At 30.7% G+C, this 13,935-nt stretch overlaps 2 protein-coding genes across 2 annotated transcripts; both read right to left on the minus strand.

Moving 5' to 3' along the window:
- Positions 1–625: 625 nt before the first annotated feature.
- On the minus strand, positions 626–3,629 carry LOC145335340 (CUB and sushi domain-containing protein 3-like). Its single transcript, XM_080181076.1, has 7 exons — positions 3,608–3,629; positions 3,376–3,468; positions 2,963–3,041; positions 2,481–2,593; positions 2,186–2,260; positions 919–1,011; positions 626–633 (listed from the first exon to the last, which is right to left on the minus strand). The coding sequence occupies exons 1-7, from the start codon at positions 3,627–3,629 to the stop codon at positions 626–628; spliced, it is 483 nt and encodes a 160-aa protein (XP_080037202.1).
- A 232-nt stretch (positions 3,630–3,861) lies between these two features.
- LOC145335341 (uncharacterized) lies at positions 3,862–5,484 on the minus strand. The gene is made up of 3 exons (XM_080181077.1): positions 5,383–5,484; positions 4,809–4,917; positions 3,862–4,013 (listed from the first exon to the last, which is right to left on the minus strand). Exons 1-3 carry the CDS (start codon positions 5,482–5,484, stop codon positions 3,862–3,864), a joined length of 363 nt encoding a protein of 120 aa, XP_080037203.1.
- Between the last annotated feature and the right edge of the window lie 8,451 nt (positions 5,485–13,935).

Here is a 13,935-nt window from a genome sequence, read left to right on the forward strand (position 1 = left end):
CTATGACAAAGCTAGAAATCTTAAATTTTAAAAATAGTGTTTTTCCAATATAATAGAATAACTTTTATTTAATTAAAATGAAAAGAATGAAAACTATACACATTAAAGATACATACTTTTTAAGAATATTTTAAAAAATAAGTTTGAATAATCTTATTTTATATCATATTTGCAAATGTGATAAAGATAAATTTGTTGTATTGCATAAACATTTATTATTATTTTACAAATTTAGTCCTCTACAGCCGACTTTTCTGTGTTTTAATTTATAATAGACATGAAACAGTTTTATGTTAATTCATTGACATATTGTAAAGAATTAATTTTTAATTATTTTTGATAGATAAAATCAAAAGACCTAACTTTACTGTATACTAGCATACAATATTTATGAAGCAAGACACTCTAAAAGCTGAGTATTTTACCCACAAAGGAAAGAAACATCACGATTCAGTAAAATTTATTTAATCCATAGTAAAAAAAAACTTTAAAATCCTAATAAAAATCGATGTGGGCAATTGTTCTCATTTTTTGGCTTTGCAGTATGATTCTACAGGTGTCAGAGTATATTTTTGATATACCTTTCAAAAATAGGTTAAAAACAGTTTAATAAATGAGCTAAACTTTACTGACCTATAATAAGGTAACTTTTGAGTAAAATATTTTTGGTGATTGTTTTAATTTTATTATGAATCACTACAAATAATATCAAAATGTTACAAATTGTAAACCTTTTAAAACTTTTTCAATCCAACTGATAATTTTTTCTATGTTTTTATAAAAATATTTTTAGTAAAAGCCTTTAATATAATATTTGTTCCTAAAATCTTTGTATATATTTTTAAATGTTGAAACATCAGGGGCCCCAAAAAAATCATTGTATTTCATTCTATAATCAACACAATAACAACATTATACCTGTACAGATCTGAGCCTCCTCTGGCATCCAGACCATTGTGTCATTATATCCATTGGCAGGATCATGCATCCAGGTACAGGTCACCAGTTGGTCTAAACACATTAGATTAGTAAAGAGATTAATATATTTATGGAGAGATTAGATTGATTGATTGATTGATATATCGATTGATAGATTGATTGATATATCGATGATAGATTGATTGATAGATCAATTGATAAATTGATCAATTGATAGATTTATTGATAGATAAATTGATAGATTGATTGATAAATTGATTGATAGTTCAATTAAAAGATCAATTGATAGATTGATTAATGGATCATTTAATAAATTGATTGCTAGATCGATTAAGAGATCGATTGATAAATTAATAGATTGATAGAGAACATTAGATAGATTAATTAATAAATTGATAGATAATATTTGACAGAAAAATTAATAGACCATTACATAGATAGAACAATAAAAGATTGAATAATAGATTGAATGAAAAATTAGTGATAGATTGAATGAACAATAGATTGAACAATAGATTGAATGATAGATTAAATGAAAGAGTTTCTATTAGATTTGATAATTGATTGAACAATAGATTGAACATTAATATGTGTAACCTCTCTGTGGATGTTCCATAGTACCATATTCTGTCCACGACATCCCATCTAGGGTTGGCCAACCCCTATGATTAAAAGTCAATTTTATAAAAAAAATATTCTTTTATACATAAATTTTCTTTTACGATAGCAAAACTAAATTTCTAGGAAATGATTTTCTATTTTAGAAAGTGATGTCCTTTAACTAGAATTAGTAGAATTCTTCATAAGACAACTATATAACAACTGTTTAAATTTTTAAATAAACATTCCATCCATCTCTTTAGAATTTCAGATTATTTTAATTAAAATTGTTTAATTGTAATGTATAATTTTATAGAAATTTGAATCAAAAGTTAGGTTACCAGGGTAATTCAATATCCAGTCTTTTTCCAGATGGACATCTGTAGAGAATTGTATCATCCTTCTCATTTACCCTAAAAATCATTAAAATATTGAGTTATAAATAAGACACCTATGAAAAGCTACCCTGTACAGAAAGATCCTATAATACACACACACACACACACAGATGACAGAGAAGTAAGAACATCAATATATTTGTTTAATAAATTCAGCTATAGCCAGTTTTTTACAAATGCAAGTTAAAACCTTCTAATATAACAGTAGAATATATTTCTTAAAATTAATCTAACAAGTGGATTTATACATTGTGAATACCTGTAAGGCCAGATAACTTCATGACCTAATGGCAGGGCAGGTGGAGGTTCTGTACAGCGACGTTCTAAATAAATATGATGATTATAATCAAAATTAGAGGAGTAGTTTATTTTATGTTATTCTGTTAGGTCCTTGGAAGGTTAATAAGTATTTTGGAGGGAGGGTACCACCACCATCCCAAGAGAAATACACCCCAAAAATATTTTTTTCCTTTCTAAATCTAAATCTTCCTCCTCCTTAGGTGTCCCTAGAGGCCTCTAAATTATATATATAATCTAACTTACTCATACAAGGCATAGGGTCATTAGGTTGATCCCATAGTCTGTTAGGAAGGCACTCATTATACCAGTAGGGGAAATCTCCATTGGTAAACATGTACCCATTCTTACATTTGTACCTGAAACATTGAAAATTATTTTTAGATATGCTAAAAGCTATAGATATTAAATTACACAGGCAATTACATCAAAAACTTTAACATAATTATTCTTTTAAAAATGGATTTATTACATCTGATGGGAAAAAAACACAAAATTTCATCCAACTTGAGAAGGAATTTTAGGCAAACAAAGACTTTTATTTATATTTGAGCACTTTGAAATTATTTTATTAATACACGCAATGAGGTTTTTGGACAATGTAATTTCCAAGATAATTTCAACTATTTATAGCTGTCCATTTGTACCAAAATGTTTTAACCAACAATATTACTGGATTGTACTTACACTGTGTACTTATTGGTCCAAATCAATTATTTGGGATTTACCTTGTTCTTAATAGACCATAAATCCTTTCAGCACCAGGACCATCATGAATTGGTGGAGGTTGGGCTGGACAATCCAATTCTGGAATAAGAATTTTAAATAGTAGTGTATCATTGCATATAGAATATGTGATTTTTGTTGTCATTTTAGGTTGCTAATTGAGAAATAAGTACTCTATAGCCAAGAGAGGGATTGGGGTAAAGTTAAATGGAGAAGGGGGAATAGGAAGTATTTTAAAATTAGTCAGCTGGGAGAAACATTTTATCAGGGTTAGTAAGAATCTATCAATATACATATTTGCATATTCTATATCTTATTGACATGTATGATAGATAAACCAAAAGATTCTACTAAATATATTCAAAAATAACTCTTAACATTTATTAGAAATCATGCAGATCATATTGATACTTACTGACACACGCTTCAACCTCTGTAACACTCCAAGTTCCATCATTCTGGCAAACAGACAAGGTTGTGTTCAACCCATTGGAGGGGTATCCCCAACCTTTAGGAAATATTCTTTTGATACATTTTTTAAAAGAATTATCAGGGCAAGTAAGCAGAAATGACTTATTAAAAACTATATAATGGAAAGAGAATATGTGAATATTGTGAAAGAACCCCCTTCTCCCCTCCCTTATGACAATACCACAATTCCCTGACCATGAAGAAATTATACAGGGACTCGTTTAGAATTCTAAATTGAAAAGAAAATTTCCCCTGTCACAATATTAATTCATTCTATATCCGTTACTATAATCATCTTGAAATTTCTACTCTGTAGTTTTTAGAAACTTTTCTAGAGTAACAACTTTCATCAAAAGAATTAGCTTATTTGTACAATATTTTCACAATCTGTAAATGATTTAGTAAACCCTCAATATTTTTTTGATTAAAATTAATATAGAAATTGTATCAAAATTCCTTCTCTTGTACAAGTGTATGTGATTTCAGTGGCATAAGGCCTAGGGTTTCCAGCAGTTTCATTCCAGTTCATTAATGCTAGACCATTTGCTTCTACTGCAAATGGTGCATCTGTGCAGTTAATTGCTAAATAAAACATATTAATATATACTTAATTACTCAATTAATTTTTTAGTGTTAATATTGATTAATAATATTGATTTATCTGGTATTAGTTTAATTTATATTTTCTAATCCTTTCAAAAAAACAACCAAACTTTTCAACAGCTAAGTTGTTTGTATGTTTATATCAAGTAATATTAGCCTAGACCCGCGACCGTGGCACAACACGTAGCGCATCAGCTCATTGTCAGGAAGGTTATAGGTTTGAATCTCGGTCAACACCTCGTCATAACTAAAGATGTTAAAAATAGTTCCTACTGCTGCTATGTCAGGTGCGCGACATAAATAGTTAGAGTAGGGGGAATGCCTTTGCCCAAAACAGGCGCAACTCATCACCATGAACAGTTAGGACTTCTCAGACAAAGGTCGTGCAATCAAAGGGTTTATTGTAATTGGCAAATGGACGCTTTACACCGCAATCATAGGGCTTAGGGCTGACAACTCTATACCATATTTATAAAAAGCCAGAAACACTGACAAAATTGTCAGCGGCCTATGCTCCCCCTGTGGAGTGAAAAGGGCTTTTTACTGTTACTGTTAATATTAGCCTAGTTTTATTCAAACCAAGTACATTATTTTTTGGGAATACAAAATGCAGTTTTATTTTTAATGTTTTCTAATTCTTGCTATTTTAACAAAGTTATAAAATCTTTTAAAACATTTTAATTTAATAATAAATTGTGTAAAAACATTATCAATCAAGGTAATAATAGAAAGGGTGTAAATTTTTATAACATTCTACTCAAAATCAAGTGTTACCTATACATCTGGGCATAATGGGAATGTCAGGGAACTGAATATGATCCAGGACAGGTCTCCAGTATCGGTCTGCATCACATCGTACTGTAAATTCATCGATTGCAGTTACCTGGAATATAGTTTTAATATATAGATTTGTAAAAATGTAAGTCCTGAATTTAGGTAGGGTTATATATGATAATAGTTATGATTCCCTCTGATATTCAGAAACCTTATTTGGTTTATTGGAAGGGTCCTTTCCCCAGTGCAGTGTAAGAAATATAACCAGAGAATGAAAGACTTTGGGCTGTAAATTAATTTGGTACCTAAACTTTTACCAGTTCACTCCTCATTCTTTAGCTTACTTTATTTGGTAATTTTTCAATTCTTAATTGGTATTCTATAGTTGTAAGTGTTCTAACTTTTCAACTGATAATAACATAACATAACATTTAACTTTAGCATGGTTAAATACATTTAATAAAAATAGAAATTATTAATTGTAATACAAAAGTAAGGAATCACAATCTTAATCTGAAATGTAATAATTAAGAATTTCCTTTTAACATTAGAATAACAAGGAAATTTTAGTCACCTGTTCATCTGTTATATTTGGAAACTCTAAGACAGAACCTTCTGGGCATGAATATTTCAGCTCTCTTAGGTATGAATTCCAATCTAAAAACATTGAAGACATTTATGGTTTAGCAGGGCTTATTAGCCCACATTGGTATAATTAATTATTCCTGTGCATTATATGAATTCATTGGCAATATCAAGGAAAATATACAATTAAAACAATTTACAGAAACTGAGAAAATCTAAGACAGATGGACAGACTAGGATAAATACTTGCTATAAAGTATCTGAAGTTCTAATAAAAACCTGAATCATTATTCATTCTTTCTACAGCATTGTGTATGTAAGGTTTAGAATTGTTTGGGTGTAATGGTACCTCCTCATCACAGTAGACAGCTGAAAATTATAAACAGTCAAATATCTTTTTTTGAAATGTAAAGGTCTATCATTTAAAGTGTTAAGGGTAATTGAAGTAGTAATTCTTCAATTATGTTTGTGTAATATAATAAATTACTTAAAGTAAATCTATAGAATAATAAGTCATTTTCAAAAGTTTTTCAGTTCTCCACAGCAATTTGAGGTAGTTGAATACTCTAAAATTAATGAAAAAAATTATGATATCTTAATGGTGGTATGTTGCCTAATCACAGATGCCAAGCAAAATTATGCAAGCAAAACATTATCAATATGCTTTCTATTCAGGAAGACCTTTGAAGATGTTAAGTTTGATACTATATTTTATTTTTCTTCTGAACAAAATATAATTTTTCTTTATTTTTACTTTCCTTGTTATAAAAGAGGCACCATGAAATGCTTTGTTCTAGAGTATTAAACTTTGTTAAAATTTGTTAAAATCCTAACAATTTTTAATTAGAATAGATGCCAAAAATTATTAAATTAAAACCAGGTTTTTTAACCCTAAGATGCCAAAGATTTTATATTTGTAGAAAACTGGATAAAATACCAAGCTAGAAATTATTCTTTCATATGGATGAGAACCAGTTCTAATCGGTTTTGACTTAATATGAGAAGACTACTTACTTTTTGTTTAAAGAAAACAATACTTACGGACACACATAAGTGTTGTATTGAAAGTATATTCCCAGGTTCCATTTTTACAGATTGTGTTCACAGATATGTCATGGGTATCTAACATCAAAATTTAGTAAACTTTAGTCAATCTACAATTATTTCAAAGATAAAACAATCTTTATGTAAAGTAACCTGTTGCTTCTCTCTGTGTTTGTCTATATTTCTGTGTGTAAAATTTTATCTCAATAACTGCTGTACCAATATCTTTCTCCTAGGTCCCACAAGAGTCCTCTAGATGCACTTGTTTTTGTTTGTCAATTATTATCTCACTAACCACAGAACATATCTAGTTTTCCATCTTAGGGAAGCTTTATAAAGTTCTTGGGGGGGCTCGAGGCTACATTATTAATTTGCTGTTTTATATTAATGGTTTTGAGTATTTAAATGCATTAAAATCTAACCCCTGATATTCCTTATTACATATTTTGATAATGTAGCCTTAAAAATAATTAATTTAGTCCTTAAGGTAAAAATTTAGTGAATTTTTGATTTTAACAATAATATCATAGATTAGTAACACAGCTATTTACTCTTTGAAATGAACACTTAAAGCATTACTAAATTCCTTTGAAAATATATCCCACAGGACAGGTATACGTCTCTGTATCATTTTCTTGTTTCACTTCATACAGCTCAGCAATAGTTACATTATCATCCAGGCTGGTTATAAACACTTCTATATCATCTGTCACATTGTTAGCATCAAATGGCCAGGTTGGAAAGTGAAGCCGTTCTCTTGTGTTAGTTATTTTGTACTTGGGTTTTTCATTTACAGCCTGAAACAACATACTAAAATTATCAGAAAGCACAGGAAGTTATAGAATATCAGAAAGCAAATTTTACTAGAGAAATGTAATGTAGGTATCTGAAGATAGCTGCCTATAGATTAAAGATATTATTGCTTCCTATTGCTGCTAAGTTTTATTTGTTACATAATACATTAATAGTAAAAGTATCGTTAACACCTTGACCCAAAACATGTACAACCCATTATCATGCATAGTTAGGACTTTAACACAAAAGTTCTGAAATTAATGAATTGGTTGTCTGTTAGGTGTTGCATATTATAATATCCAGGGTGTTTCAACAAATCAGAGAGTTTTATTTTCCTTTGTTATTCCAGGTTGATGGACCTGACATTAAAGTGTCATGGACACTGGACAGCATCCTATATGATTTGAGTTAGGTTAAAAAAGAGCTGCACGAATGACAATAATCATACCGTAAACCAAGTGGAATGATAGTGCACTTGGACAGAATCAAACTCTGGGAACTCTGGTATTGGTGGAGGCTGAAGACAAACTGGAATGAAATCTTCAACTGGACAATCTTCAACACAGTAACCCCATTCAGTTATATCATTACCATCAAGTTCTAAGATATTGAAAGATACAATTATTCATTTCATATAAATCTCCTATATCCTATATCTCTTTAATTTTGCTTAAACTATGCAATGTAGTGCAGTATATGGCTTAAATTAATTTCTAAATCTAACACTTTTTTTCTCAGATATTTGTAATTAAACATAAAATTACATTAAAGAAAATATGTTTTACTTGTTGGACACCAAGGCCTGAAGAGATCATCTTTGATACAAGCTTTCCTCTGGACATCCTTGTATGTAAATGGGAACTTGCATTCAAAACCCTAAATGTTTGTAATATCAATGTGCAATATAGATTTTTAAACTTCTGAAGTTTGTTTATAATTTCCTTACTAATCATCACAACCCATGTTTGTATTGACAATAAAATACTTCATTGTTATGTGAGAGTAAGTAATATACGTATACAGAATACATATGACTTGAAATGTCATATATCCTTTAGCTTTAATTTAACCATGCAGTTTTAAAATCCCAAAGTGCCATAACAACTCTTACATAATATAAGTTTTTTGTGATCCACTTTCAGTTGCATTAACAATGTCCGTCCATGCAAAATTTAAGATATACCTCAATTGTATAGCAGGCTTGATATTCACACACAGATTTCTTATTGTCATTCATACAGGTTGCTCCAAGCCTTGACATTATTGTATCCAATATGGCAAATGTTTGTTCTGGTTTACTATAACTTAACAACCAGGGCTAGGCAGCCTGGCAAAAATCTGCTTTAAAATCAAATTTCTTAAATAGATGTCAAAGTTATAGGTATGAATCTAGATTAATGAAAAATACTTGATTATGCCACTTTGGATACAAACCTTGGAATAACTCTCCCATTTGGTGCCAAAGTCAGACATCCCTGCAAATCATAATTAATTTATATATTTATATTTAACAAAAAGAATTATCAATTAGTATCTGGCTTGGTCACAAAATTATTATGAAGGAAAACCCAGCATATACAAATAACGAAATTAATTTGAAAAAACAAATCACGAAACCTATACATGGTTTTCTGCTGTTATTGGGGGGCCAAAATAAATTAAAATTGACTACCTTACCATTAGCCCCCCAAATATTAAGTAGGATTTAATTCACTTGTTGGTCATACCTTATACCTGAGGGAAACCTATCTGGGTATGAATACAGCTTAACAGTAAATGAGTATGTCATCACTAGTGTGATTACAAATGGATAACAATACACAGAATTATGAAACTTTCACTATTTGTATCTTCAAACAACATATACCTGACCAGTGTATCCAGCTTGGATAATATCCATGGATCCCATCAACTGAACTTCAGTGATATCAGTCACATCTGTTACATTGGCATCATAATCTAATGAGCCAGACCAATTCTTCTCAAAGTTAACCTATATATACATTATTTTAAGATGACATTACTTATTCAGAGATCATCTTGTTACTACTGCTAGTTGTTGAGAACTTAAATGGCCACTTAACTGTTTGCTATTTAGTTAGCACCATGGCCAACACAACATGCAATCTAACATCATTTTCTGGAATTGTCTTTCAGTCAGTTATCATTACATTACCTAATAAATGTGTAAAAATGCTGGATCAACCAATATGGTCCCCATTATGTGGAATTCAATTTTGAAAGGTTTCCCTGTGCTACTTATTAACATTAGTGTCCTTTGTTAAGTAAAACTATTATTACCGAAAATTTACTATCATCGCATCCAATTTGGAGAGTGAAGTTAGTTGCTTTTTGCAGATCATATCCTGTCATAGGAACTTCAGTTTCTGGTCCTGCTATTCCAGCTGTTATAGAACCTTAATGGAACAATGGTAAAAAGGGACTTATCACCTTATCTTATCTTATTAGACACATAGTTGGCATCCATGTGAAACTATATAGGACTTCATTACATTAACTTAAGCCACAATAAAGTTCTCAATAACAATATGATTGGATTTTTTTAGGTGTCAGAAATAAATCTCAACATCAAAATGATATAGTAAACACATTAATTAAAAATAATTAGTATCACTATCACCATTAACACCTCCCGTATAGAAGGTACACTTAACTGGAACATTCTCTATATCAAAAACCAACTTTTCATACCTGTGGTAAAGCATGGACTGTCACCTTTAACACATTTCATGTGGACAGTCCAATTGATATAATTAACACATCCCATGTGGACGGTCCTCTTAATATAATAAGACTTAAACTTACCTATAGTAAAACTGTGAGTATCACTATCACCATTAACACCTCCCACAAGGAAGGTCCAATTGATAGTCATATATTGACAGCAATTAAACTTAATAAGAATATTTGCATATCAACATGCATCTTAAAAACAGTAAAACTGTCACCATTAACTCCTCCCTCATGGAAGGTCCACTTGAACAAATTAGTCTCTTTATCAACAGTCAATCTAAATTACCTAAAGTAAAACTGTGAGTATCACTATCACCATTAACACCTCCCATATGGAAGGTACACTTGATTTGAACATTCTCTATGTCTAAAACCAACTTTTCATACCTGTGGTAAAGCTTGGAATATCACAATTAACACATCTCATGTTGACGGTCCACTTGATATAATTAGACTTAAGCTTACCTATAGTAAAGCTGTGAGTGTCACTGTCACCATTAACACCTCCCATATGGAAGGTCCACTTAAACGGAACATTTTCTTTATCGATCACCAACTTTACAACAGGCTTCTTGGAGGACAATCGTCTGGAACCAAATTCCCCGAAAACTCCAACATATTGTGTAGATTGACTATCACACACGCCCACATCAAAATTTATCTTTGCGGGGGCTTTTATACCATGCACACTTAATCCTGAAATAAAATTAAAGTGTTAAGCCCTGGGTTTAAAGATTATGAGAAATAAAATTTTAATGCCAATACTTCACTTCTCCAGAGATAATATTAACCCATTAGTGCCAAGCGCCACTTATATGGGCCGATCGAGCTGAAAATCTCAGGGAAGCTTTATAATGGTAAAAACGGAATTCCAATATTTTTGTTCTGCTCTAGTGGCGTGCACAGGAAAGTTGCAAAAAAAACCCGGTTTGGCCTGGCCATAAATACCAACCAGGCATTAAAACCCAGTTTTGTAGTAAAATCCCGGTTTTTTCGACCAAAAATCGAAAAATGTAATTTTTTAACGCCCAAAGTGAGATGAACACTTTTTAAAACTTTGATACGATCCATAATTGAAAACTACACAACCTCATGTAATCTATAGAGCTACAAGTAATATACGAAGCGATTTATTTCAAATTTAGTGTTTTGGCTATAGGTACCACCCTTTTCGGTTAAATAAACCCGGTTTAAAAGACACACACTACAAAAAAGAACACATAAAATTTGGGTGTTACATATCAGAAAACAAGCAAAAAACTATTGGGTGACACATATATAGATTACTAGGGTTATTAGGGTGGCTCAAACCCTTACTAATGACGTAAACTGTTATTTTTATTGGTTGAAAAGTTAAAACCAGGTAATAAAAACGGTAATTAAAACTGTCGGGTATTTATGGCCAAGCCGAACCGGATCATAATAGGGCATAAAAAAAACGATAAAAAAAATCATATAAAAAATGATAATTTGAATAAAACGAATTCACAAATAGATGTACTTGTCAATAAATATTAGATTTCACGAAAAAAATCAGGGACTTTACTATAAAGCAAAAAAGTTAGAAGGGGTATTTTGAATTTTCATGATTTTCAAATTTTGTTGAGCTACACCAGCAAACGGAAGTAAGCTAAACTGCCTGCTCTAGGGGGAAATGAAAGCCAGGGTAGTAGAGGGGGGATTCATACTGAGAATGATGTAATTATGAAGCCAGAAACCGGTTTTTTTTTCAATTTTTCGGAACCGGGTTTGAATGCCCAGTGCGGCACTAATGGGTTAATAGCCATACCAATTGTAACAGCTTTAGGTACTTTTCATGTAAATGAGTTGTTATAATATGTATATGACACCAAAAATATAATAAATATGCAACAAAAATAATCCTTTCTTAAAAACAAACACATTATTTCTACCAATAAAATATTATTTATAATCCATCAATTCTATATGTTTGCTTTCCTTTAGGAAGGTTGTAATATATGATAAATAATACTACCTGAAGATTCAACATTGCATCTCCAACTTCTTTCAGGTGAGGTATCTTCAATTGTCTCTGGTGTGTTAAAATCATATGGACGTTCAACCTTTGTAAAATTGAAGCTTTTAAAACCATGGTAGACAGATTAATACAATTGGACCATGGAATTAAATCCAAAGATGATATTCTATCTTGACAATAAAACGAAAATTAACGATTTTGAGTTTAAGCCTTATATTTCTGTTTATATTAGGAAAAGATAAAGGAAAATGGAATAGTTTAAGAGCTTTTGTATTCAAAGGTATAAAGGTAAGTTGATTTAATGCCTTTTTAGAAAAATTTCAGTGTAGATTTTGCAAAATAAATACTCATGCAAAGGCCATAATGAAAGTAATAAAGCCCTTACAACCGGAGGCAAGCATTAAGATTTAGATTTGAAAGATTGTTTTATTTAAACAGCTGTTAAAAAGACTGCTTATTAATCTATTTTACTAGGATCAATATACTTTAGAATGAAATTTGCTACCCTACTTTACTGTTCAATATGAAAAAGGGAAAAAATTATTAACAGACAAACGGACAGTCATATGATAGTTGGGCCCTAACTACTAATCACCTGAGGAGTCCATTCACTTTTAAACATTGTTCCTCCATCAATATAAATTTCTCTAAAATAAATTTAAAACCATTAACAATCATCAGTTTTTTAATTCAATTCTATTGTTAAAAAAAGGTAAACTTTGGCAATTGTAGAAACTTCATAATAAGGGAATATTTGCAGTTACTTTGTGTAAGTGTTGTCACTGAAATATTTTTATGTTTTTTTTATCCCAGAGTTGAATTGTTAGATTGGTTCAGCGGCTATCAAGATTAGGGTTGGCCGGATACCGGATATCCGGCTGAATTTTAATGCCAGATATCCTGTTTCTGGCTGAATATCTGACAAACGTTGGATGTCCGGCAAATTACTGGATATCTGGTATTAGAAATCAGCCGTATATCCTGTAACTGGTATCTGGCTAATCGAGATCTTAGGCTTTAGACAGAAAGCCATCCTTCTACTTTGTATTATAGATAAATATTTATACTTACATATCTGGTTGTAGAATAAACGCTGCTGTATTCATGTCACCTAAAAAATATGTATCCTTATACAAAAGTAACAAGATGTGTATCTGTATGTTGGAATGGGTGTACAAAAAGACTAAATAGATTTATGGGCTACTTTTTGAGATGTTCGTCACCCCTATTTAATTTGATAGCCAGTAATCAGTTCTAATAACAGATCTATAGTTTAGATGTATGTACAGATAATGACCTTTTAGGCTGCTAGCAAAATGTTTTCTGCTACTTGGCTGTGTTAATATTCCCGACACTATAGGTTGATTTTCAAAGACCCAATTGAGAGTCAGCACAAGGTCCTTGGTCCTTTGGATGGGGATATTATTTAGTGTTTTACTTTAATGTTCTAATTTCTATAATAATTAGTGTATCTTTGACTTTATACTAGTGTTTGATTTCTTTTTAGTATTTCTAATTCAGTAATAAAACCTAAATTTTTTATCTCTTTTAAAATAATCTCTCATGAAAACCAAACATTTTTTTAAAATAGTTTCAGCTGTGCTTCTTAAAGCATAAATCACATTTCCCTTATAGAATTTCTGGCTGACGGTAGGACAAAGTGAATTATAGAAAAAGAAAAAGTTGATACCTGGCAAGGCCATCCTTAGAAGTTCATGGTCTGAGCTAACACAATGTTCATCTGTATGTTTCTTCTCAGCTATAAAAACATAAAAACAGTGAATGTATTGAATTTTTACAAAATAAGTTCAATAAAATATGGCTTAGGAATAAATTTCATCTATACTAAGAAAAATAATGTGTCTTTTCATTTGTCCATTTTTGTTTGATTGATATGAATTGGTAATTAAAGTTATTTTCACATTGCTTTATAGACAGCTTTCTGCGGAT

Source organism: Acartia tonsa, chromosome 13, assembly GCF_053477335.1.
Source record: "Acartia tonsa isolate MP-2025a chromosome 13, ASM5347733v1, whole genome shotgun sequence".
NCBI classification, from domain to species: Eukaryota; Metazoa; Arthropoda; class Copepoda; order Calanoida; family Acartiidae; genus Acartia; species Acartia tonsa.

Excerpts from the sequence above, each read along its gene's own strand:
- LOC145335341 (XM_080181077.1), bottom strand. The coding sequence starts at position 5,484 with ATGTCTTCAATGTTTTTAGATTGGAATTCATACCTAAGAGAGCTGAAA. Across the intron at positions 4,918-5,382 it reads CAAATATAACAGATGAACAG|GTAACTGCAATCGATGAATT; the intron begins GTGACTAAAATT and ends ACTATATTCCAG. Across the intron at positions 4,014-4,808 it reads CATTATGCCCAGATGTATAG|CAATTAACTGCACAGATGCA; the intron begins GTAACACTTGAT and ends TGTTTTATTTAG.
- LOC145335340 (XM_080181076.1), bottom strand. The coding sequence starts at position 3,629 with ATGGTCAGGGAATTGTGGTATT. Across the intron at positions 3,469-3,607 it reads GGTCAGGGAATTGTGGTATT|GTTGGGGATACCCCTCCAAT; the intron begins GTCATAAGGGAG and ends TATTTCCTAAAG. Across the intron at positions 1,012-2,185 it reads GCCTTACAGGTATTCACAAT|ACCAACTGGTGACCTGTACC; the intron begins GTATAAATCCAC and ends TAATGTGTTTAG.